Below are 27,082 nucleotides of genomic sequence, written 5' to 3' on the forward strand. Positions count from 1 at the left end.
AATGAGATACCACCTCACTCCGGCCAGAATGGCTATCATGAATAAATCAACAAACAACAAGTGTTGGTGAGGATGTGGAGAAATGGGAACCCTTGTGCACTGTTGGAGGGACTGCAAATTGGTGCAGCCACTATGGAAAACAGTATGGAGGTTCCTTAAAAAATTAAAAATAGAACTATCTTATGACCCAGCAATTCTACTCCTGGGTATTCATCCAAAGAAACCCAAAATACTAATTCAAAAAAATATATGCACCCTTATGTTTACTGCAGCACTATTCACAATAGCCAATATATGAAACAACCAAAATGCCTATCAACAGATGATTGAACAAAGAAATTGTAGTACATTTATACAATGGAGTATTACTCTGCCACAAAGAAGAATGAAATCTTACTATTTGCAACAACACGGATGGACCTAGAGAAACTTATGCTAAGTGAAATAAGTCAGAATGAGAAAGACAAATACCATGATCTCACTTTTATGTGGAATCTAAAGAACAGAATAAACAAGCAAACAAAACACAAACATACTCATAGATACAGAAAACAAACTGATAGTTGCTAGATAGGAGGGGGGGTTGGAGGAGAGGGAGAAGGTGAAGGGATTAGAAAGCACAAATTGGTAGTCACAAAATAGTCATGGGGATGTGAAATACAGTATGCGGAATATAATCAATGTTGTAAAGACTAGGTAGGATATCAGATGGGTACTGGACTTATTGGCGGGACTTATGCCTACTCACTGCGCTGCACATCTGCACATAATTACACACACACACACACACACACACGGTCTAACAATTAAGTTTGTGAACTTGTTGAAACGTGTTGCTAAACTTTTTTGATATTAGAGGGATTATTTACTATGAATTTGTACCAACTGGACAAACAGTTAACTAAGTTTACTATTTGAAAGTGCTGAAAAGGCTGCGTGAAAAAGTTAGACGACCTGAACTTTTTGCCAACAATTCATTGCTCTTGCATCACGACAATGCACCAGCTCACACGACACTGTCCGTGAGGGAGTTTTCAGCCAGTCAACAAATAACTGTATTGGAACACCCTCCCTACTCACCTGATCTGGCTCCCAATGACTTCTTTACCCAAAGATAAAGGAAATATTTAAAGGAAAACATTTTGATGACATTCAGGACATCAAGGGTAATATGAGGACAGCACTGATGGCCATTCCAGAAAAAGAGTTGCAAAATTGCTTTGAAGGGAGGACTAGGAGCTGGCATCAGTACATACCTTCCCTAGGGGAGTACTTCGAAGGTGACCATAGTGATATTCAGCATTCAGGTACATAGCACTTTTTCTAGTATGAGTTTGCGAATTGAATTGTCCAACCTCATATATATATATATATATATATATATATATATATATATATATATACACACATATTCATGTAAAGTACAGCATAGGGAATATAGTCAGTGGTATTGTAATAGTTATGTACGATGTCAGAGGGGTAGTAGACTACCCCGATGTCTGACGGGTAGTCAGAGGGGTAGTCTTAGTAGACTTGGGGATTATCACTGTAAGGGGTGTAAATGTCTAATTATTATGCTGTTTTTTACACCTGAAACTAATAAAAAAGTATTTTAAAAAATAATCAAGATAGAAGAAAAAAACCAAATCTTTGGGAAAAGACTCCCAATGTGTATGACAATGTGTCACCCTCACCTCCCCAAGTCTCAGTGTCCCTCTTCTTTAGCCTCTAATACCCAGAGACCTTGGACCTTTTGGAGGACTGTCCACAGCCTATGGGAGCTGCTTTATCTCCCCATGTAGAATGCCTTAAAAGTCTGCAAATTCACTTCTACTGAGGCAGCCATTGGCCAGTGGCTGAAGACTGTGGGACTGTGACAGTCCAGCTTACTGCCTCTGACAAGGCTGAGGCATAACTTACACCCTGGAGCATCCCAGTAGGACCAAGCTGAAGCTAGGACTATTCCTGAGGTGGCAGCCAGGGCAGGCCTATCCCTTTTCTGTCTTGTTTCCCTCCACTCTCTTAATGGTCTTCCCGGGGATACTTCCTTAGTGAACCCCTTGCACATGAATTTTCACCTCAGAATCAGTTTCTGCAGAACCTGACCTAAGACAGTGGCCAGACTGATAGAGAGGGCCATTCAGTACTTGACCGGGTTCTTGAGTAAGGCTGGAGCCTACCCTATCTTCCTATGATAGGGTAGGTAGAAAGGTAGAAATGAGCAGGAGAAGGAGGGAACCAGCCCTTGCAGCTGCTTCTCCTTAGGTCACAGATATCATAAACAAAGGTGGGCACAAAACAACTAGCTCAGCAGGACAGCGGCTCACACATGCCCCTAAAGCAAGAAGAAGGAAAAATGCCAGGGTAGGATGGCAAAACATCTCGTTTCTCAGAATGTACACCCTCCTTCTCAGGGCCATTGTCATGAGCTCAGAAACGTTGAGAGCAAGAAGTTAGTGCAAGGCACACCCACTGGAAGAATGAGAGATACTGGAGAGGGAGATGGGGGAGACAATTCACAGAAATAAAAACTCTCACGCAATAATATAAGGAGAGGCCGTTTTTCCCTCTCTTGGGACAGCCCACTCCATAATCTTTACAGTATATGTGTTTTGCTAATAAACTTCTTATTATTCTCTCCTTGCACAAACTCTATCTTTTGACTGAATTCTTTCCTTTAAGGAGACAAGAACTGAGGTACAGTCGTCACACCCAGTAACACTCAGAAATCTTTGACAACACAGAAGTGACTTTCATCTGTGTGGGATGATGTCAATGTGAACCCACTTTCAGACGGGAAAATGGAGGAGATAATCCCTCAAGGAATCGGAGGCAAATCTCACCAAACCCAACAGCTTGCTCCTAGGGGAGCTGGCTGGCCTATTCCGTATAAAGACTCCTGGCTTAGTGAAGGGGACTAAAACCATCCACAAATCAAGTCAGGCAGGACAACGTATTTATGAAAAGCTCCCAATGGAGCCAAGTCATTTACTCACCAGCACTCTTCTTGCAGGCCTGCTGGTTGCATTTTTGGAATTCCAGAGGTTTGGGTTCGTGATCACATCGGCATAGGTCTTGGTCTTCAGATTGATTGTCCTCTGAGGAGACACAACGGACAGCCCTCTTCTGAAAGCCACCTCCACAGGAAGCGCTGCACTGAAAGAGGAGGGCACAGGAAAAGAGTCAGAATTCTTCCCCAGGACCACCAGGGGAACTCCAGTAGAATACCTCTAACCCCGCTGTAGTCATGTAGGGGAAAGTCTCAATGACCAGAAGCCTTGCTGAAGGAGTCATAGAATAAAGGCACTAATAATTTGGAGATGTGAATGTATAGACTGCCGATTGACGTTGGCTTAATTTATTATTGGGTTCTCTGAAGAATGTGGACAGAGGTTGAACTGCATCATAACAGAAACAAATTTTATATCTGGGTCCTAGTGCCTAAGCCATCCAGTTTCTCTCAACTAGTTCATTGGGGGCTGCAAATCAGATGTGAGGAAAGGGGATACAGCTACAAGGGAAGCAGAGAGTGCATTAAAAAAGTAAGTGGGAGAGGAAAACCATGGTGGAATGCCGGGAAGATTTGGAAAGGACCTAGCTGGATCATGTGTGTTCTCAAGCCATTCTAACAGATCAGATTCCATTGTAATGTCATGATATGGCTGCCTGCCAGCACAAGAGATTCTCTAGCCTGTGAGAGCAGCTTATGCAAGATGATTCCTGAGGGCGTAAGAAAATGTGTCTGAATTTACCATATACACTCTTTTTTTTATTTTATAAAGGCAAACACAATTTCAGTAACTTTAATTCTGTCATTCTATGTGACCATACAAACATATTTGCAAATAGCTAGAATCAACCCAAAACAATCTACAGTGAGATGCTAAGCTTTAGAATTGTTCACTGAAAACTGGCACATAGAAATGGTGCAAAATACCATTGCAAAAAACAAAGCATAAGGAAATTGACATTTCAAAGAAGAATGTCAGAAGAAACAACAAAAGATGGTGGTCTTCCATTGCCAGAAGAAATAAAAAGGATAATGCTTGAATGCTTCAATCATTTTCACCAAGAACTGAATCCTCATTCTAAAGTAAAGAATCAAATACAACCAATATTTACTACCATTCAGTCACTTTCTCTGATTTTTGCAAAAGTAAAATTGGGGAAGTTTTTAACCAAATACAGTAGAAATTTATGATGAACTTTTGATAAAGTTATTTTAGGGAATTTATTTTTTTTTTAATGGCAGAGACATTTGAAAACTGCTACAATTCATCCTGAAGACACAAAGATATGGACAGTATTACAATCTTTGGGGTTTACTGTGAAATGGGATTATTATGAATATCTGCCACTCTCATCCTTAAGCACAGACTCTTTTAAAAATTATTTTTATTCTGGTAAAATATGTAAAACATAAAATTTACTATTTTAACCATTTTTTTAAGTACACAGTTTGGTACCTTAAGCACAGTCACATTGTTGTACAATCATTACCACTATCCATCTCTAGACATTTTTTATCTTCCCCAACTGAAACTCTGTACCTATTAAATAAGAGCTTCTTACCTCCTATCCCCGTCCCTCAGGCTCTGGCAAGCAACATTCTATTTTTGTCTCTATGAATTTGACTGCTGTAAATACCTCATATAGGTGGAATCATACAATATTTGTCCTTTTGTGACTTGCTTATTTCAACTAGCATAATGTCTTCAAGCTTCCTTCATGTTATAGTATGTACCAGAGTTTCCTTTTAAGGTGAAATATATTCCATTGTATGTATATACAATATTTTGTTTATCCATTCATCCACTGATGGACACTTGCATTGCTTCCATATTTTGGCTACTGAGAACCACCTATACTCTGGTGATTTACCTTCTAGGTCATGTTTATTACTTTTAGCCTCCTGTTTTTTATGTAATCAAAATCTCCCAGAGGGTAGAAACCAGTCTTTCTTTCTTCGTCCTGTCTGACAATTAGATGAGTGCTAAACATAGCCTGACGTTCAATAAATCGTCATTGATCGACTGACTGAAAAAGTCTGCTGCATGGCAAATTCTGGATAAATCACTAGGTCCTAAACATTCCATTTGCCATTTGAAATATCAGCGGTCACCCAGTTCACTAGATAAAAAAATTCCACACTGGGACACTACTGATAAACTCAGAATACTGCTACCAAAACTTCCCACAAAACTTCCATATGGATAGGAGGCGAAACATTAAATCTTTCTTAACATCTGCTTCTTTATTTTAATTCTCCGCTTCATAAAGCCTAGGGCATGGTGGTCAACATGGAACCTCACGTTTGCTTTATAAAGTGCGAGATTTCTGTGATTAAACTTGAACATACTTTTATTCAGTGAATTCACCTCAAATTCTCCATGAAAATGGACAAGAAAAAAAGAAATAACTACTCAACTGATTCTGAGTAAATAAAAGTGTGCAACAGGACAGAGGGAAGAACAAGGGACGTTCATCAAGCCAGAATCTGATAAGGTGTACTGGACCAGAATTCAGGAGATTTGGGCTTTGTCCCTCACTGAATATTGTTCATTCACTCAACAACCTCTTTCTTCCTCTGTAAGATGAAGTTGTTAGATAAAGAACGAATAACTTCCTTTCCTGCCTTCTGCTTCTAAGGGTGGGACGGAACAAGGCTGGGCTGGTCCTGGGTGCTGAAGTCCTGCAGGCTCTCTTAGGGGACACATTAAGATGGAAGAGCTAATTCCAAGACAAGCACAAAAATAAGCAATTATTAGCCAATTAAAGTGATTCATTATAAAAAAGATGCATGAATTTGTGTTGTATTAATTAGGGGATTAAGCAGGAAGCATGGTGGCTGATTTGGGTTTTGTTGATTGTGCTAATGTTGTGGGTTTGGGGTTTTAGAGCGAGGGTACAACTCATAACGCGCAGTTCCATTTCTTTGGATCCAGTAAAGATAAGGGATCTTTGTGCAGAACAGAGCACTCAAAATAGGGATGGTGCTAAAGCTGATTAGCTCCCAGGGAAGGCTACTGAGTAACTGAACTGTTCACACCCTAAAGTGAACTCTACTCTAGCCTCATTCAGTCCTGGCTGCCTCAGTCAGAGTCCAAGGGTTCGCAACAGCATAAACTAGCCTATTTGGAAATGTTGACAGAGACATGAAGACTGGACTCTGTTATTATCCAGTCAACCAACACTGATCAAATGGAGAAATATGAAGAAGAGAAACCATCTGATGTTCTAGAACTAATGCAAACATCTTCATTGAATAATTTTCTTGCACTTACTATTAATATATGGCAGGCACTGTTCTAAGTGCATAAAAAATATCTTTAACTTTAATCCTTGTAACAACCATGTAAAATAAGATTTGTTTTCTGGTTTTACTGATGTAGAAATAGATCCTCCTTTTTCCTGAGTTTTTTTTCTTTTTCTTCTTTTGGTTATAGCATTTAATGGACACAGAGACTTGTGTCCTTCAGATTTGGAAATCTTTTCTTCTGTTCTTTGATAATCTCCTCATTTCTATTCCATGCCTATTCTCCCTTTCTGAAATCTTATTCTGATGTTTTATCTCCAAGTCTGATCCTCTAATTTTCTTATCTTTTATATCATTTTCTTTTCGTTCTCCTTTTCTTGAGAGATTTCTTCACCTTATTTTCCCAATCTTTCCACTTAATTTTTTAATTTGCTCTTTTAAATTTTTCTAAGTTCTCCTTTTAATCTCTGAATATTCCTTTCATATAGATCCAATAAGAAACTCTGTCATGGATGTAGCCTCTTGTTTCTCTGAAGAGATTAACTATAGTTGTTTTGGGGGGAGATCATTTATTTCTTTCACGGTCTCTGTTCTTTGGAGTTCCTTTTGTTTTGTTTGTTTTGTTATTTTGTCCTTGGTATGACAGGTTTTCTCCAATGCCCAGTAATCCTAGACTATCTATTTATATTAAGATGAGGCACCAATGAGCTATTGGAAATTCCATGGATGGCAGTTATTGAGAGATGGCTTTATATAAGGTGATCAGGAAGAGACATATTATGTGTGTGTTTTTCTTTTCAGGCTAAGCCAGTTCCCCTGCCTTTCTGGAGCTCGTGTGGGAGAGAGGGGACACTATTTGCTGAGTACATTTTCACTTAATCATTGGTGAGAAGAGCCCTTTCATCCCCACCAACTGTGCCTGATTCCAAGGTCTCTTTTGGTTTACTTTCTAAACATTCCCATCCCCCACACTCCTCTCCTTTATCAACAGCCAGGTTGTTCTCTTTAGCTTATGGGTCTGTTTCTGTTTTGTTTATTCACTTGTTTTATGTTTTTAGATTCCACATATAAGTGAAAGCGTACATTATTTGTCTTTCTCTGACTTATTTCACTTAGCGTAATACACTCTAGGTCCATCCATGTTGAAGCAAATGGCAAAATTTCATTCTTTTATATTGCTGAATAATATTTTATCACACACACACACACCCCCCCCACATCTTCTATACCCACTTTGTTGAGTTTTTATCATAAAAGGATATTGAACTTTGTCAAATGCTTTTTCTGCATCTATTAAGATGATCATATGATTTTCTCCTTTATTTTGTTAATGTGATGTATCACATTGATTGATTTACATATGTTGAACCATTCTTGTGTCCCTGGGATGAGTCCCACTTGGTCATTGTGTATAATCCTTTTAATGTATTGTTGAATTTGGTTTGCTATTGTTCAGAATTTTTGTATCAATGTTCATCAAGGATATTGGTTTATACTTTTCTTTTTTTGCAGTGTCTTTATGTGGTTTTGGTATCAGGATAATGCTGGCTTTGCTGAATGAGTGTAGAAGTGTTCCTTCTTCAATTTCTTGAAATTGTGCTAGGATAGGTATTAATTCTTCTTTGAATGTTTGGTAGAACTCTCCTGTGAGGTCATCTGGTCCTAGACTTTTATTTGTTGGAAGTTTTTTGATTACTACTTGAAGTTTGTTGCCAGTAATCGTTCTGTTTAGATTTTGCATTTAATCTTGCTTCAGTTGTGGAAGTTACATACTTCTAGAAATGTATTAATTTCTTCTAGATTGTCAAATTTGTTGGCATATAATTGTTCGTAGTATTCTTTAATGATTCTTTGTATTTCTGTGGTGTCAGTTGTAACTTCTCTTTCATTTATGATTTTATTTGGACTCTGTTTTTCTTGATGAGTTTGGCTAAAGGTTTGTTGATTCTGTTTATCTTTTCTAAGAACTAGATCTTAGTTTTATTGATATTTTTCTATTGTTTTTTAAATTTCTATTTCATTTATTTCCACCCTGATCTTAACTATTTCCTTTCTTCTGTTCACTTTTGGTTTTATTTGTTCTTCTTTTTCTAGTTCCTTTAGGTGTACAGTTAGGTTGTTTATTTGGGATTTTTCTTGTTTCTTGAGGCAGTTCTATATAGCTATAAATATCCCTCTTAGAACTGCTTTTGTTGTATCTCATAAATTTTGAAAAGTTGTGCTTTCATATCAATTTGTTTCAAGATGGTTTTTGATTTCCTCTTTGATCTGTTGGTTATTCTTTAGTATATAGTTTTGTCTCCATGTATTTGTGTGTTTTTTCCCAGTTTTTCCCTGTATTTGATTTCTAGTTTCAGGCCAATGTGGTTGGAAAAGATGTTTGATACGATTTCAATCTTGAATTTATTGAGGCTTGTTTTGTGGCCTAATATGTGATCTATCCTGGAAAATGTTCCATGAGCACTTGAAAAACATGTGTATTCTGATGTTTTTGTATGAAATGTTCTATAAATGTCTATTAAGTCAATCTGCTCTAATGTGAAAGTTAAGGCTATTATTTCCTGATTAATTTTCTGTCTAAATGATCTACCTGTTGATGTAACTTGATATTAAAATCCCCTACTGTTTTTGTATTACTGTGTATTTCTTCCTTTATGTCCATTAATAATTGCTTATATATTTAGGTGCTCTTATGTTGGGTGAATAGTTATTTACAATTGTATATTCTCTTCTTGGATTGATTCCTTTATAGTTATGTAATGTCTTTCTACATTATTTGTTTCAAAGTCTATTTTGTCTGATATGAGTATTGCTATCCCAGGTCTCTTTTCATTTCTTTTTCCGTCCTTTCACTTTCAGTCTGTGTGTCCTTCAATTTGAAATGAGTCTCTTGTAAGCATCATATGGATGGAATGTGTTTTTAATCCATTCAAACATCTACATCTTTTTATTGGAGCAGTTAATCTATTTACATTTAAAGTAATTATTGACAAGTATGTACTAATTGACATTTTGTTGTCTTTTAGTTGTTTTTATAGTTGTCCTCTGTTCCTCTCCTTATCTCTTCCCTTGTGGTTTGCTGGTTTTCTTTAGTGTTTTGTTTGGGTTCCTTTCTCTCTATTCTTTGCATCTTTTGTAGGTTTTTGGTTTGTGGTTACCATGAGGTTTATGTACATAATTCTATATTTATAGCAGTCTATTTTAATCTGTTAGGCGTTTAAATTCAAATTATTCTATCAGGACTACATTTTTACTGCCCCCTCCACACTTTGTTATTGATGCCATATTTTAGATCTTTTTATGGTGTGCGTCTCCTAACTACTTATTGTAATTTGAGCTGAGTTTGATATCTTTTTCCTTTGTCCTTTGTAGAAACTTTTTAAATGTCTGATACCCTGTACTTATTAAATATTTGGCTTTACCTGTAAGGGTTTTTTCCTTTCTCATAATTTCTTATTTCTAGTTATGGCTTTTCCTTTTCTGCTTCAAGAAGACCATTTAACATTTCTTGTAAAACTGGTTTAATGGTAATGAACTGTTTTAATTTTTGCTTATCTGGGAAAATCTTTCTCCTTCAATTCTAAATTATAACCTTGCTGAGTAAGTTATCCTAGGTTGTAGGTTCCTTTCTTTTAGTACTTTAAAGATGTCCTGCCACTCGCTTCCAACCTGTAAAGTTGCTGCTGAGAGACCAGCTGATATAGCCTTATGGGATTCCCTCTGTATGTATTTGTTGTTTTCCTCTTCCGTCCTTCAAGATTGTCTATTTAACTTCTGCCATTTTAATTACAATATGTCTTGGTGTGAGTCTCTTTAGGTTCATCTTGTTTGGAATGATCTGTGCTTTCTGGACCTTGGTGTCTGTTTCCCAGGTTAAGAAAGTTTTCAGCCATCATTTCTTCAAAATATCGTTTCTATTCCTTTCTGTCTTTCTTCTCCTTCTGGGATCCCTATCGTGCAAATGTTTGAGTACTTGATGTTATCCCAGAGGTCCCTTAAACTATCTTCACTTTTTAAAATTCTTTTTTCTTTTTTGCTGTTCTCACTCGTTGATTTCCACTAATCTTTTTTTCCTGTGCTGATCCATTTTTCTGTATTAGCTAATCTGTTGTTGACTCCTTATAATGTAATTTTCATTTCAGTTATTATGTTTCTCAGGTCTGCTAGATTCTTTATTATACTTTCTAATGCTTTGTTGAAGCTCTCCCTAAGTTTCTCTATTCCTCTGTAAAGTTTGATGAGCATCCTTAGGACCGTTTCTTTATCAGTCAAATTACTTATCTATGCTCTGTTAAGGTTTTTTTCTGGGGATTTTTCTTGTCCCTTCATTTGAGAGATATTTTCATTTTGTTTGACTTTCTGTTTGTTTATATGAATTAGGCAAAATAGTTTTCCCTGTCTTGAAAAAGTAGACTTATGCAGAAGTGGCCTTTGTGTAGGCTGTGTGTGCTGGGTGGTTTTGGCAAGCTGGTAAAAGCCGAGCATGTACTTAAGGTGTCCAGGGCACTGGCCTACTGAGCCAGAGCTGTTCCAGTGGGCAGGCCAGGTTGTGCGGTAATACCCTGTTGATCCTGCTTGCTTCCTTTGGATGGATATGGGTTTGGGTGATGTGTCTGACAACACGCTGCTGTGACCTTGAAGGTAGGTCACGCCTCCTGGAGAGAGCCCCCCGTTCCCCACCCGGTAGAGGTGGAGGGAGACATAAACAATGGTGCTCACCAGCACCTCTGAACCCAGAGAATTCCTGCAGTCCCCAGAGAGCTCCCACAGTTCCCTAGCCTTCTCTATACAGTCTCGTTTCTTGTATAGAAAGGGGTCCCATTTAGGGGTCCCAAGGGGTTTCTCTGTAGGCTTTATTGTATAGATAATTATAGCTAAAGAAATGCCCTGGAAAAATCTGGTTGAAGAATAATAAACCACATAAAACCTCATAATTTACAACCTCAGTGCTACCTAAGCATGAAAATGAGGAGCAGGCTGCATGCTTTTGACAAATGGTAATGTTTTTGACAATTTCCTCTTCTCAATGAGTTCCCTAAGAGCTTGATATGCTTCACATTTTCATAATTTTCCAGAAAGAAAATTGCATTATCCAACTTTCCTTTACAATGGATGACAAAGTAATAGAGCCTCAGGGAATTGATAGAGTTGAAAATGTTCCATGGGATTGTAGTTGTTAATCTTCCATGGGATTTTGTGTCCCCAAATAACCCAAATTTATAACATTTTAATGACAGTTCACATTGTATCAAATTTTCTCTTCTGATGGTCACATTTGATTTGGTCAGTGATGTTTATATTGTTATGCAGGGCTGCAGGGTATTTATGAAGAGCCTAATCTGGAAACATATCTTTAATTGTTGGGTACAGTATTTTCAGGTTGTTAAATCAAAGATGGATGAAGCACATTGCTTTTCAAATAACTGAATTTCTAATGAATGGGAAAGAAAGTCAATTTCCAGGGGAGATATTATATTATACCTAAATGTAAAGTAATTAAATTACATTTATATGAAAAAAATACAACTGCACATGGCATTTTCTATTGTTTACATGACCCATGGGGCAAGGTGAAAATCCTCACATTTGTATGGAGCCACAAAAGACGCTGAATAGCCAAAGCAATAAAGAGAAAAAAGAACGCTTGAGGTATCATACTCCCTGACTTCAAGCTATACTACAAAACTGCAGTAATCAAAACACTATGCTATTGGCTGAAAAAAACACTCACATGCAGAGGCCAACAGAACAGAATCGAGAGCCCAGAAATAAGCTCATAGATATATGGGAAATTGATTTTGACAGTGGAACCAAAAATATACAATGGAGAAAGAAAAGTCTCTTCTGGGAAAACTGGAAAGTCAAATGCAAAAAAATCAGACTAGACTGCTATCTGAAAACATACACAAAAATTAATTCAAAATGGATTAAAGAGTTGAATATAATTCCTAAAACAATAAAACACATAGAACAATAAAATACATAGAACAATAAAAAACATAGGCACTAAATTTATGGACATTAGCCTCAGAGGTGTTTTTGTGAACTTGAGCCTAAAGACAAGGGAAGTAAAAGCAAAAATAAATGAATGGAACTACATCCAATGAAAAGGCTTCTGCACAGCAAAAGAAACCATCAACAAAACAAAAAGGCAACAAATCGAATGGGAGAAAATATTTGCAAATGATAATTTCAATAAGGGGCTAATATCCAAAATATATAAAGACCCCTTACAACTTAACAATAAAAAGCAAATAATCCAATTGAAAAATAGACAGAGTACCTGAATAGACACTTATCTAAGGAAGACATACAGATGGCCAACAGATATATGAAAAGATGCTCAATTTCCCTAGCTACAGGGAAATGCAAAACAAAACCATAATGAGATACCATCTCACACCTGTAGAATGGCTATTAACAATAAAACAAGAAATAAGTGTTGGAGAGAGTGTGGAGAAAAGGGAACCCTCATACACTGCTGGTGGGAATGTAAATTGTAGCTACTATGGAAAAGAGTATGGAGGTTCCTCAAATAATTAAGAATAAAGCTACCATATGACTCAGAAATCCCTCTTCTGGGTATCTAACTGAAAAATTTGAAACCATGTATTCATAAAGATATATGCACCCCTATGTTCATTGAGGCATTATTCACAATAGCCAAGACATATGTATGTATATATACATATAATGGAATACCATTTAGCCATAAAAAAGATGAAATAATGGTATTTGTAACAACATGGATGGATCTTGAGAATATTACCCTAAGTGCAATATGTTAGATGGAAAAGAACAAGAATTGTATGACTTCACTTGTATGCTGGATATAAAGCAAAAAGCAAAACGAGAACCAATGAAACAAACAAACAAAAAATAAACTCATTGATACAGACAACAGAATGGTGCTTATAGACGGGAAGGGCAGTGGGAGAAGGACAAAGGGTAAAGGGGGTCAAATACATGGTGATGGAAGGAGCCCACACTTCAGGTGAAGAGCACACCATAGAGTGTACAGATGCATTATAAAGTTGTACACCTGAAATTCATATAATGTTATTAACCAATAATGTTACCCAAATCAGTTTGATAAAAAAAGAGAAGAAAAATAATGTGTTACAGACAAAAGAATCAGCATGTATAAGGAGAAGAATGAGCAATAAAAATAATAATGTAGTGATAGCCAAAACAAAACAAAAAACAAAACAAAAAAAACAAGGCATACCTGCCAGTATTTGAATTATTCATGGCTATGCAGGTACAACTACACAGCTATGAACAATGAAAATTACTAAGAGCAACATAATGACCAAAACTATCTGGGGTCATTATGTTTGGCAAAATACTGCACTGGCCTGTGTTACAATTACAACCATCAAAATAGACTTACATAAGAACGAGTTACTTCAAAAACTGTTACTAGTTGAGGGATTAGTGCATCAGACCCTCTTGGCTCCCCTTGTGTCCCAACTGTGGGCCCTGATCTTCCCCAGCCGAGATGGTAACCAACCTCATGGAAGCACAGCCCTCTGGCCTGCACCTGTGTCCATGTTGTGCCTCCCACCTCCTGACTCAGAGCTTCTTGTTGCCAACGACACCTGAGACACACACGGTGGGACCTGCCCGCACATGAATAACCCAGGACCATGGCCGATACCAGCCATCTGAGTGGAGACTTTTTACCCAGTCCTGGGAGACAGGAGCCAGGAGACCATCCCCTCTCTTCCTGCCCCGGACAAACTACCCTAGGGGCAGTATTTCATACAGCTTTTATAAGGCCTTCTTTCGAGAAGGAGCAATCAGTTGCTACTGACAACAAGCATCTTACTTGATTCCCCTCCTTTCCTGCCTTGTTTCTTTTATCTATTATGCCTCCTTCCCTGGCATTAGATTTCCTAATAAAGTGTTCACTTTTGCCTTAAGATTCTATTTTCTAGAGAATTCAGGATAGGACAAATCAGAGTGATGACCAAATCTATCTATGGAAGAATTTTTTATTTATGCAATAAATAAACTTTGAAGAACAATACATCTTTCCCTCATTTACAGTTTAATTATTTTATTTGTCTCTCCATCAAACAGGCTGGCCATCTGGTAAACCGATCTGCAGGTTGCTAAGAGACCTGAAACTTGCTAAACCAGGCTGAGTCTCTAACTTTAGGGCATATACGATTCCCATTTGCTCAAAGCCAGAGGATCTAAGGTGTTCAGGCCCCAAATTGCCTTTCCTTAGGCTTTGTGCCTCTGGGATAATTTTGGTATTTGATCTTTTCTGTTTTAAAAGTCTTTCGCCATTTTCTCTTTTGACCTCAAGACAGTAAACATTGACCACCATGTCAGCTACGGGGTCAACTTCTGGCAGACTTAGAGGTGTATTAGCAGAAGAATATTGGAACGAAAACATATGGAACCACACTGTAAATCAATGGATACATTGCACATTTACAATGAGTATATATTTCTTTGAACATCGAAAAGGAAACGAATGCTTTTTTTTGAAAGACTGAAATAAATTGAAGAGAACGTAACTGACTTACCAGGTCCCAGTTTCCAGTGGCCCAGTGACAACAAGGGTGCCTGTTGCAGAGGGCAGTAGATGCAGGCCTTTTCACCCAATTACAGAGGTCTCTCGGACAAGTCACTCTCCTCTCCTGGACCCCACCTCCACAGGACCTGGAACACTGACATACAACAGGGACAGGTTAGATAAGTATCACATGGTGACATCTGCAGTGATCGGGGAAGAATTTGTACGATCATTTGTTGTGTACAGTGTTGTTTAGAATATTAGTATTTGCATTGGAATCTGCAGCATCCGGGCCAGGTTCCTTCCAATGACTACCCAGTCATTTCAAACAACAGCGGTGACAAGAATTAAAAAGAAGAAAGGAGATTTATAAAGGAAATTCTGAAGATAAGAGGAGGAGAAAACAAATCAGAAGATGCCAAATAGTTCAATGTCAATATGTCAAACAGGAGGAATTTTGGTTAAAAACCTAAATGAGGCATCATTCCAAAATGAACATTGTTATCTGTATTTTGTCTTCTGACACAAGTGTCTAGAAACCAAAATGTAAACCACAGATGTTTTTATTATTATCAGCGCTGACAGCCTAAACAGTCACACATTTGCAAGACAATTTTGTCCATCTCTTATTAAAACGGGATTCAGTCTTTCTTTCCTACCACACAACTGAGAATTACATTTGTCCATTTTTGGAATAGGGAAATTGGTAAGTTTGCTCGGGGTTGTTATGCACTGGCTATAATGCACCCAAAATAAATCTGAAATACCAAGTTGGATTCCTGAAGGAATACAATTCTAAAATGTGTCGGGTTTTGTTCACTAGAATAACTTTTAAGAGACATTGTCTCATTTTCCTGAGGTTTCTAGGAGGAAATAATTCACCAAGAATCTTGAAAAGCACTTTGAGTATCTTGGATAATCTTAGTGCTTTGAAAAATCTTAATTATGGTATTGTAACAACAACAAAACCATTATGGTCGCCAACATCTTACCCTTCACATCAGGCACTACGTGTGTGGTAGTACCATAGAAAACGGAAATTATATACAATTAACCCTTTCTGCTCAATGAAAGAACTAATCTTTTGCTTTCACAATATTCCAGCTTTGAGAGTGACATGGATTCCCCGATACACACTTATTCACTCTATTATTAACCATATATTAATGGAGAGAAGGAGAGGAATCCCACATTTGGGATCCTTGGACATACCTACACGTGTGCATATGGATGGGGGCCACCTGGCCAAGTAATCTCCAGGAAGAAGGGATGGAGAAGATATAAACCAGTGGTTCTCAAAATGTGGTCCCCAGACCAGTGGTTTTAGCATCTTCTGGATACTTGTTAGAAATGACAAATTTCACGCGCCACCCCCGACCTCTGAATTGGATACTCTGGAGGTGGGGTCCACACATTTGTGTTAACAAACCATCCAGGTGACTCTGAAGCATGGTAAAGTCTGAGAACCCCTGGAGCAGACACATTCCCAGAGCGGAAACGCATCTTCTATTCAAGCAGTCTGGGCTGGCTGACACACACTGAAGGGCCCAGAACGTTCCCATGATAGCATCAGTGTGTGTAGACAGAGCAGCAGCATTATGGCGCAGAGAAAGCACCTGCAGGTGTCTAGTCCCCCAGTAGCTCCAAGAAAATCCCCAACTGACTTTTACATTTTACATCTCCCCCGCTCAGAGCCTCAGAGGGAGGACTTCCAACTTTGTGGTTTGCTCAGAACAGAGCAATTTAGAGAAAAGGGTAGTGGGAGGCCTTCAGGGAACTGGCTCATTATTGGGGATCCCAGGAGCTACTGAGGAAGCATAAAGAATACATCTTTCTCATAAACATAGAGCAGATATAATTGCTCATCTTTGATAACCTGCAAATGCTATGTCTCTGACAAGGCAATCTAAGCCCCTCTGCAAATTCCCGGATTCTGGAAGCCTTCCCCAGGCCTGCGCAGCATATATGGACAGCTTGGAGGCCAATGTCCAGATCACGGGGGGAGCAGACACTTCATGTATTCAAGAGCTGGGCAAGGGAAGGAGGAGAAAGAGGGGACAGTGGTGGCTGCTGACCCAGAAACACCAGGTACTGGTCTAGAGGGTTAGGAATCAGCTTGGCTGGGTGACGCCGTAGACAGTAAGTAGCTCTAGGGGCTCAGTCTTCCACAGTTGGACCCTAACTCTATATCCTATAGTGTGGTTTTCTACTTTCCCTTCCCTGGCACATGGTAGTTTCCCCCCAAATAGTTCTTGATTCACTCTTTCTCCTCAATTCACGGTTTGCTCAATGCCCTCCGGGCTAAGGTCTGTAGTAGAAAGAATAGAGGCATTGAAGTCTGTCTTACGCTTGAATTAATACCGCACCATTTACTTTCTAGTTGTGTGACCTCATGTAAGCCTCTTAACTGCTGAGTCTCAATTTCTTCACCTATAAAATGGAATTAATAAACCTACCATCCAGGCTGTTTCGAGAATTAAACCAAGTATTGTAGGTAAAATGCCCAGCTCATGGACACAAAATATGCTACGTTCTTTTTTTCTTTTTCATCATGCATGGATGTAATTAGGAGTAATATATTTTGTTTGTTTGTTTGTTTGTTTGTTTTAAAGCTATTGAGCCATTTCCCTATTGGCAAACAAGATCATATTTCACCAAAGAACGGTAACTTGTTTTCCTGTGCTAAAGTAGGAAAAAGACCCGGGGGGGCGGGGGTGTGCTCACAAAACAGATCTCTCTCTCTCTCTCTCTCTCTCTCTCTCTCTCTCTCTCTCTCTCTCTCTTTCTCTCTCTCTCTCTCTCTCACACACACACACACACACTCACACACACACGCACACAACTTTATTTGTGCAATGATCTGGGCATTTAACTAAGAGGTGGAACTCTAAAGTATACTGTGTGGGAAAGTATCTGACCATTACCCCCAGCCCAACTACAGGAACTAGGACAGGCATGCGAGGCTCTGTCCGAAACGGCTTACATCCAAGTAGCCCTTGTACATGACCCCAGCAGGGACCCGACTCCCCTGTATATCTCCTGAGAGACTAGGTTCTAATACAACCTTGAATTGTCACAGTTGAAACCGCACAATACAGTCTTCAAGCTGTTGACCTGGTTGGCCTCCCCCACACAGCGATGGGTCACTGAATGGAGGCCAGTCGTTGCCATGATGCAGGTGTGGTCTTCCCTGACTTCTAGAGTCGCATGGTAACACAGACATTCACGTGGGCCTGGGGGTGTGGATGGTGTACCTGGCTCCAGGGCTCCACACGCCACTCCTCGCAGGGCTCCATGTTACAACTTGTACTCAGTGGGGGAGTAACGCCGGCCAGGAACTGGCAGTGAAACGGCCTCAGGCTCCGGTGGTTCTTGCTGTCCACACACTCAATCTCCCGGATCTGGAAGCCCCCGCTGCAGTTCCTGGAGCACTGTATGTGGAGAGAAAAAGGGTTTCACAAAGCCCTGTGAAGTTCCAGGCTTGCAGGCATGAAGAGGGATTAGTTCTAGTTCAAGTGAAGTGTTTTCCCTCACGTGCCACAGTGAGGGAGTCACTCAAGCTGACCCTGGAGATGGGGTTCCTAGTGTCAGGCACGGAAGGGTGAGGGTTTGATGTCGGACAGAACTGGAGGTGGAGTGCAGTTCTGTCACTCATTTGTCGCGAGCCCTTGGGCAAGTCACAGAGACATTCTGAGCCTCAGGTATTATATCTTTAAATTAGGATAATACCTGTTACCTCACACGGCTGTCGTGAAGATTATAGACACGGGCTGGGGTGCCTGCTGGAGCAGCGTCTGTCTCAGTGGACACCTGTTCCCTCTGGGGTCTGTATTCATTCCAGGTGAACAGGATTGCCCACAGGGGATCTCTCTGCCAAGCCACACCCACCACTCCCTCAGAATTCTGCTAAAAACCTGGCTTCCCCATGACTCTGAAAGCGAGATAAGTTACCCTTTCTCAAGTGAAGGGTCTGTATGAAGGAAATGTATTGAATAATTGCTGAGTGGTTTGACTCACGAGAGTGAGCACACCCTGTCTTGGTCCCCCCCACCATCCATCCTCCGACACTCAGCACCTGCTTCCATCACTGAGTTTCCTCATCACGTGCCCACTGAAAGCCGTGACAGAGGCCCTCCTCACTCCCCCTCTTCCCAAGTGCTCACATCTGTGTGGCAGCCCCTTTGTCCTGTTCGGTCTCAGTAAAAGGCATGGTTCACCTGTAGACTGCTAACTTCCTGATTATCATAATAATAAACATGGACACACTATAGTCACCTAAAGTCAGTTTACGAGGCCTATTCTGGAGTATTTCTTTTGTTTATTCTCTGACCTCTTATATTTTGGAATCCAAAATCCCCCACCTAGTTAAGATTTTATCTGATCATAACTTGAGCCTCTAGGACTTGGTCTCTAGCCCGTTTATGATGCTAGTTCCCTCCAAATCCCTTCAGCTTGTCTTGTCTCTGCACCCTAGTCTCTCACGGCCAGCCCCGCCTGGTCTGTCCGGTCACTTCCCACATTCAGGTGGGGTCGTGCAGTAGGTGAGATGGAGACAGATCCCTATGCACCTCAGCCCTTTCCCTCAGATTCTCCTTAGGTTAACAATATGTCCATGTGGTCCATATATCCTGAATGTTCCTTCCTCTACCCACTGCATTACCCACCAGACACTGCTCTTCCTTTAGGCCTCAGCTTAAATGTCACCTCCTCAGAGAGGCCTTCCTTGAATACCTTATCCAAAGAGGCTCTCCCTTTTGTTACGTATCTCGACTCCTTCTCGGTTTCTGTCACAGGGACTTGAAATATGGAACAACTTTTATTTATTCTGTGCTTTCTTTCTGTTAGATTCTCACTGCCATGAAGTTGGAATCTGATCTGCTCTGCTCACTGTTAAATCCTGGGCATTTAGTATGGCGCCAGACACCACAGAGATGAGATGGTCTGTATAGACTTTGTGAATGAATATGTGAATTCTGATGAAAGGGCAACCAGGGGTGCTCTCCGTGGGAAAAAGAGATCTGTGGTCACCACAGGGATGAAGAACAGCTTTCTTTACCCTCTTAATTCTTCTCTCAATCATTTCATTGCAGTCTTGGCTGAGCAAATGCACCCCCAGAAAGCATGTGCATAGCTGCAGATATGTCTTCATCTGGCCTCTCTCTGCGGGGTAAAAGATTATGCTCTCTTTCTGGTCCTGTTGGAATACTCATAATTATAGTGCTGTAGTTGGGAGAAGAACAGTCTTCCTAAGCTTTCAGTAGAAGATCCAAAAATACTGTCCTGCTTCTAATGCTGCCTGGCAGGTTGCACAAAATCAAATGACTTCAAACCTTGGGCTGTAACACAGAATGATCTGGATCTGTGTGATAAGGGGGCAGATTGATGTCCTAATACTTTCATAAACCAAGTGTGTTTGGCTTCTCAGAAATAAGCAACACTTGAAAGACAGCCCCTCCACTAAAAAAAAAACCCACAAATTAAAGACTTCATTTTCCTGCTATGCTGTAAGTACACTGAGAAAAAAGTAACTGCCAACTTAAAATCAGCTACAGAAAAAATGAGGAAGCGTGCTAATAATGTGCACACAAAGTAGCCATTTGTCTGATAAAAGAGACTTCTGGGAAATAGCACATAGTTAAAACAAGAGGCCTTTTTTATTGGGAAAGGGGAATTTTACAAGACATAAATGTAAAATGGGGTTTTGTTATTTTCCATTTGGTACTACAATCTGATATTCCTAAGTTGAATTTTCAAGGTAGCATTACCCTTTTGTCAATTCAATGGGAAATGAAGTTTACTAACATGCTGAAGTAAATAATAAGGAAAGACACTCATTAAATCTATGACTTTATTCCATTTTCAAAAGAGAAATGGCAGGATATTGAATCACTCCACTCCTAACACTATTTTGTCTTTGTGTGCTGAAGGCCAATTATTATATTCATTTTCTTATTGCCCTACCAGAGGGTCATTTGTGGTTGAGACTGAAGACAGGAGCCTGGCTAATGAGAATAGAAAGACTGGCTAATGCCCTGTTGTGACTTAACAAGCCTAACTGTTTTTCCAGTTACTGCATCAGTTTAACTGATATTAGGTTAGTGCAAAAGTAATTGTGGTTTAAAAGGTTAAAAATAATTGCAATAGCTGCAATTACTTTTGCACCAACTTAATAGAATCTGCAAACAAGATTGAGTTAGAATAAAAAAATATCCTTAGCTTACAGGAGCCACTGACAGAGAAAAAAATGAAAACACAACCATTTTTTCCTTGTGTTGCTAGTGATTTATGCAGTCATCCTGATAGACATGCTTTCCATGTTGGACTCACATAGAGTGTTCAGATGACTATTGTGAAACTGAGGAACATAGGATCAGGGGGTCAGTAGACTTCATTCAATTATAACCCTGATACCCAGTGGCTACATAACCATGGATTAATGACGTCAATGTTCTAATCCTCCGTATCTCCATTGGTATTATGAGGAGGATACATTAGGTGATTAAACCATCCCAACATTCCAGAGTGGTTCAAGCGTATGGGCTCAATAGATGTGTATTCTGTTTTGATTTCAGGATACTTTCTTGTTCTCTAAGTTGCATGCCAAATACTAAATTAGGATACAGAAATAATTCTGCTCTTTCCTTATGCTACACAGGTTCATAAGACCCTTAAGATCAAATAATTCAGTCCAAAAATTCTAAGTTGAACAGCACCAAAATTCATCCTTCCAGCTGTTCCTCCCGCCACACCCCCACTTCCCTTCCTCCCAGTTACTGGGCACTTGTTATGTTCCAGGCTCAGTATCCCAATCTAGCAGCAGGGGAAAGTCACATCAATGAGTAGAAGTCATAAAGATTTTATGTCGAAAGTTGTTCATGATCTAGTGAGGGCACAAAGAAGAGGTGGTCAATTTCCCTGAAGAGGTGAGGAAAAGCTTGAAGAAAGGAGCCAAAGCTTGAGCTGAATCCCATAAGGCAGGCAGATTCTTACTCAGCCGGCAAAATAGGGTGGGGGTATTTAAGGTGGAGAGAATTGGATACACGAGCACAGTGCTGTGAAACACGGCTTCTTTAGGAACAGCAAGTTGATCAGAATGCTAGAGCAGAGGGTAGGGGTCGAGAGATGGGCAGGGCCATCACGGACGGCCCCTGGTCTGGACATCAGTCCTCAGCGAGAGTGGTTTTGGGTTCATGCTTCCTGTGATCCCAAAGGTGTCTAGTTAATTGCCGTTCCTCTAACCATTTCTTTTTAGGGCTCCCTTAGTCTGAAACCTTCAGAGATGTCAAAAGAGGGAGACAGTGTAGACATACAAGAAATTATATCAAGAGTCAAATAAATGCAGTGATTCTCACCATATGATCCACCTTCTCGCTATTCAGTTTTTGCTTTCTGGGGATAGAAGCTCCCCTATAACATGCACTTCTATGTTTTGGCTTTTCCACATTGGACTCCACTATGTGTTCCTGGGGAAATGTTATGTGTGAAAGTTGGGGACTGTCTGCATTGAGCAAGATAGGGCTCTTTCTCTGTTTAACACATTTGTAAAAATTCAGATCTAAAAATTGTAGCACTGTCATAGGCAATCTGTAAAATCCAGTAAACATGGAGACAAGAAGTAGAATCAGACAGGATTAGCAATATATGCAAACATATTAGCAAATATATGAAACCCAAGGCCATAAGGAAAAGCTACCACTTTCTCTTATTTTCCATCAAACCTATAGATAATAACGTCAACTCCTGCTAAAATAAAATTGCAATATTGCCTAGGTGGGAAAAACAGAACATTCCAAGAAAAAAATGTAAACCTGTTTCTAATTTATTTCAGAAATAATCAAGATCTGTTAGGCTTAACTATGAAAAGGGCAGTGCTCGTGCTAAGAGAGATAGTAAAGGGGTTGTCAAGCCACCAGCTCATCAAACTTCAGAGGGTACAGGCAAGAAGTTCAATCAGGAAGTGTGTGGAGCTGTGGATGATTCACAGCTTTGGTGTCAAGCCTGAGGGTTTCCCCAGCTCTTTACCACGTACTGTCTTTAGTACATCTTTACCACGTACTGTCCTTCTTCCACCACAAGAATCACATTTTTTTCTTACACAAATTTTCAGGTTCTCAAATTGGCATGTGTCTTACAACTGATGTACATATTTATTGTGCAGCGTTTCCTCTCATTCTGAAAAGCTGTAATTAAATTGATGACTCATCCCCCAGGTGATGGTTTCTTAAAACTGAGGGTACTTAGAACTAGCTGTGTGATCAAGTGTTAGTGATTTAAAACTCCAAGCTTTCCTTTCCTTGGTGGGAATTATGAAGGAGGTCCTGTATTGGATTAAAATTGAATTGTTTATCTCAAGTTCTTGTGCAATGTTGGGAGCATGGGGGTCTTTGGCAAATGCCAGGGCCCAAGGTAGGTCAAGTCCTCTGAATTTCATGGACACGTGGAGCACCTTGTCTGCTTAGTCCTGGGGAATGGACACCTGCTCGAACCAGTCACTCCACTGACAGGACTGACTCCACTGTCACCTGTCCACAGGCCTTCTGCCCCAAGTCCAGGATAGCAGAGGTTACTAAATACATAAGAGCCAGTTCTAATCTTTACCTGGAGTTTAAAGTTTGCCCAGGGCTTCATCTGAACAGTTCTTCACTATTTATAAAGTTGTTTCACAAATATTCTCTCTTTTGATCCTTGTAACAACTCTAAGAGGTAAATAGAGGCAATATTCTCCACTTTTCAGAGATGAGCAATCTAATGGTCTAAGAGGTTAGCTGAATGGACCAGTGTCACATGCTGGTCAGTGACAGAGTGGGCCACCAACTCAGAAGTGTCTGATCCCCAGCCCTGCGCTGCTTCTCATATTCAATTCTGCAGAACTACGTTTTCCAAGTATGCCTCTGAGATAAACCTGAGGACTATGGCTTTGAGTTTGTTACAGACAGATTAATGCATCAAGAGGAAGCACGTCATTCTGAAAATCTACTTCTACACACTGTCAAGGTAGAGATCTGATGTACAGTCTCATTCTACTGTCACGTCCATGAGAAATGTCCACAGCCGCCGCCGTATCAGGCTGAATTCATCAAGGGCATGAGTGAGGCTAGAGACATAAGCCAGTAAAACAACTGCAGTTCAGACAGGAATCACAGTAGTAGGAGATTATTGGTGAGTAACTCGGAGGCCTCGGCTGTTTTACCTGTGGCTTCAGGTAAGGCTGCAGCATACCCTGCAGTCCTATGAGCATTCAAGTATCTCTGGATTTGGGGGAGAGATTGGTGGGACAATGCAGAAGGTTCAAGAGAACATTAGAATTCTTCTCTCTGAGAAAGAATCTGTGAAAAGGCAAATTTGTCGACTTGGCAGAATCTAAACCCCCAGGATATTTAAAGTCAAAACCAGGGGTCTACTTTCCTACTTGAGATTTTGGAGGTTTGCCTCTGAGTAAGTTGAAACGTCCTGATGGGCAGTGACACTAAGAAGGCCCTCATATCTTTCCTCGGGCATGATTTGGACTTCAGACATCCGTATGAACTGGTTAATGCTGTGGGAGTCAAAAAGGAGTCTCTCTTCGTCATCAGAATTTAAGAGGAAATCCTAAATCAACATCCCTAGGAAAAATGGAAGTCATGTATGCAATATTCATAAGAATCTGACAAAACAAAAGTCAGGGCAATTGACTATCAGTAGTTAAACAGTGTCTCTGACATAAGGCCTATCTATTATCCTCAGAGAAAAGATATTTTCTTTGCTGATGGACTGTAGTAACTTTGAGGATTAGACTTTAGCTGTGGTGATCAATACATTCTGGCAGAACTTGATGACACGTGAGCGATAGCTTCTACAGGACCACCAGGAATGCTTCAGGGGTTAATAAATACAGTAACTGCCACCCTTTCTGGCCATGAGAAATGGAGACCCAGAGACAGGCAGGGAAGGGATGACCTGGCAGAGCAGGGCTTTCCTTAGAAGGTCTGACCCTGGAGAAGAACTTCTGGGACTCTCATTCAGGGTTTTAGACCAGCTGGAATTCCTAGGGTTTTATACTGAGTGACCTTTTCAAAGTGTGAGCTATTTCACAGCCAGATTAGCAAAGACAACACACCTGCACTTGAAAAAGATGGCTACCGGAAATACACTGTTAAAGACAAGTTCTTCTTTATGGCTCAGCTTTCTTTTCATTTCGGGTCTGGCAAAGTAAACGGTATACTTGTTTTGTGAGCAGCTGCTGAGTCCTTTTTATGAGCCATGTAATTTCCAAGGAAACGATTAGCAATGATGGGAAAGTGGACCTGTAGGATTTGGTCAGCGCTTGGCAAGGTCGCAGACAGATGTTTTTGGAGATTTTTCTGGATAGTGAAACGAATTTGTAGCTAAGCACGTAGTCCTTGTTGCCCCCTGAGTTTGTTATGAGTTGGTGTAGAAAAAAACAAGAGTGAGCATTCATTTCTGAAAGAGAAAGGGAGGTTGGCAGGCATCAAAGAAATGCAATGTAGTTTTCTCAGGGAGTAGCCCTACTTTCCCTCTCTTCCCAAGGATCAGAGCCTTACTTTGGGAAAAGCGTCCTAAAGCAGAAGTGACATTCCAAGTTTCTGTCTGCCAGGTGAGTCCGTCAGGAGAATCAGACAAGTCCAGTGAGACAGCTCATGGGGCTGCTTGTCGGGGGACATCAGCTCGCCACTACCTGAGGGTGTTAACTTCTAGAGGGGATGCCAGTCTCCCCAAACTTCTGGATTGCTCTGCCTTTTACCTTCTATGTCAAGGCTGTCAAGGGAAATCGGTTCCCAGGAGAGAAGACAGGTGCCTGGAGGGCATCCCAGGGTTGGGTGTGCTTAGCAAACGAAGTGTATACATGGTTCCCCCCTCTGCACCCCCTCCTGCCAAGTGGCTCTCACCCCCTCCATTAACCAGTGTCTTATGGCCTGGGCGTAACCCCAGGAGCTGGCTCAGTCGCCTCCAGGGTGACAGGCAGGTTGGGCCTGGTCAGTGCCCCAGAGCGCTAAAGCTGGCGAGTCCTAAAACCTAGTGCTGGCTTTCACAGGACTATGCAGACAGCACAGTGACATGAGTCACCACAGCCAGATTAGCAAAGACAACACACCTGCACTGGAAAAAGATGGCTACCGGAAATACATTGTTAAAGACAAGTTCTTCTTTACGGCTCAGCTTTGTTTTCATTTCGGGTCTGGCAAAGTAAACGGTATACTTGTTTTGTGAGCAGCTGCTGAGTCATGATTTAATTACACATGTGATAATGTGTAATTATTAATTATGATGCTAAATTTAAGCAATTTAGAAATAGTGCTGCATGTTGGACAAGCAATTAATTATGCAAATGTAACTCCCCCACCCCAGTTTATCTGGTAACGGAAAAGACAGGCAGATAAAAATAAGCGCGTTAATAAAAACTCTGTACTTGTTCTAAGACTACACAAGAGTAGGTCAATGGTAATGCCTATGATTTATTCATCCACAATTTTATCAAAGAAATGAGGCAGAATGGAGGCAGGGAGGCAGGAAAGGAGAAGAGAAACCCGCCTTAGCAAAGGTCTATATAAATGACCCCCGTCCCCCAATATCGCTGAGCCTGATAAGTTACCTTGCTCCAGTTTCCCACTTTCCATCTGGCACACGGGCGGAGGTGGCATCTCTTCGTGGGGTCAGGCCTCCGAATGGCAGCACAGTCGGAATCCACCTGGGTGCTGCACTCCACATGGCGCCAGTAGGCCCCGAGCCCACAGGTGGTGGAGCACTGCGCAGGCAAGGAGAGAGAGAGGCAGAAGCTGAGGGCCACCTCCTCAGACACACCCACTGACACACTGAAGGAGGGAGTTCTCAGCCTCAGCAACTCACTAAAACCACCCACCCGCAGAGCTCTTAAAAAACACCAGCGCCCGCCCTGCCCCAGGCAAATTAATCCAAATCTCTTTGGATAGGGCCCAGACATCAGTCAGTTAAATAATTTCCCGGGTGATGCTAATAAACAGCCAGGATTGAGAATCCCTGATTTATATGTAGGAAGAAAACCCAATGCAAATGGGAATTTGCTTCCCTTTAAAAATTATGCTGGCGTGAGTGCCAAACTGCCGCATTTCATACCAATGCTGTTCCAAGTAGACGTCAGACCCATGCCTCTGCGTCTTACCTTATATTCACACACCATAGCAATGACATTATTTCACTTATTCCTCTCCAAGACAAACTTTGGTATAGACCGGTAGTATTGTTAGAGTATATAGACAAAGAAACCAAGGCTTGGCAAGCTGGCTGGTAAGACTAGGATTTCTGCCCCCAAAACACAGTAT

General features: G+C 40.5%; 1 protein-coding gene across 1 annotated transcript in view; it reads right to left on the reverse strand.

Annotated features, from left to right (window-relative positions):
• Positions 1–27,082, reverse strand: part of ADAMTS12 (ADAM metallopeptidase with thrombospondin type 1 motif 12) — a 271,688-nt gene that overhangs the window by 19,737 nt on the left and 224,869 nt on the right. The window contains exons 20-23 of the mRNA XM_033109831.1: positions 26,377–26,529; positions 18,041–18,217; positions 14,797–14,940; positions 2,997–3,156 (exon numbers count right to left, since the gene is read on the reverse strand). Of these exons, the coding sequence (XP_032965722.1) occupies positions 2,997–3,156; positions 14,797–14,940; positions 18,041–18,217; positions 26,377–26,529 (634 nt within the window). The remainder of the gene's footprint in view (positions 1–2,996; positions 3,157–14,796; positions 14,941–18,040; positions 18,218–26,376; positions 26,530–27,082) is intronic.

This window comes from Rhinolophus ferrumequinum, chromosome 7 (assembly GCF_004115265.2).
Source record: "Rhinolophus ferrumequinum isolate MPI-CBG mRhiFer1 chromosome 7, mRhiFer1_v1.p, whole genome shotgun sequence".
Lineage (NCBI taxonomy): Eukaryota > Metazoa > Chordata > Mammalia > Chiroptera > Rhinolophidae > Rhinolophus > Rhinolophus ferrumequinum.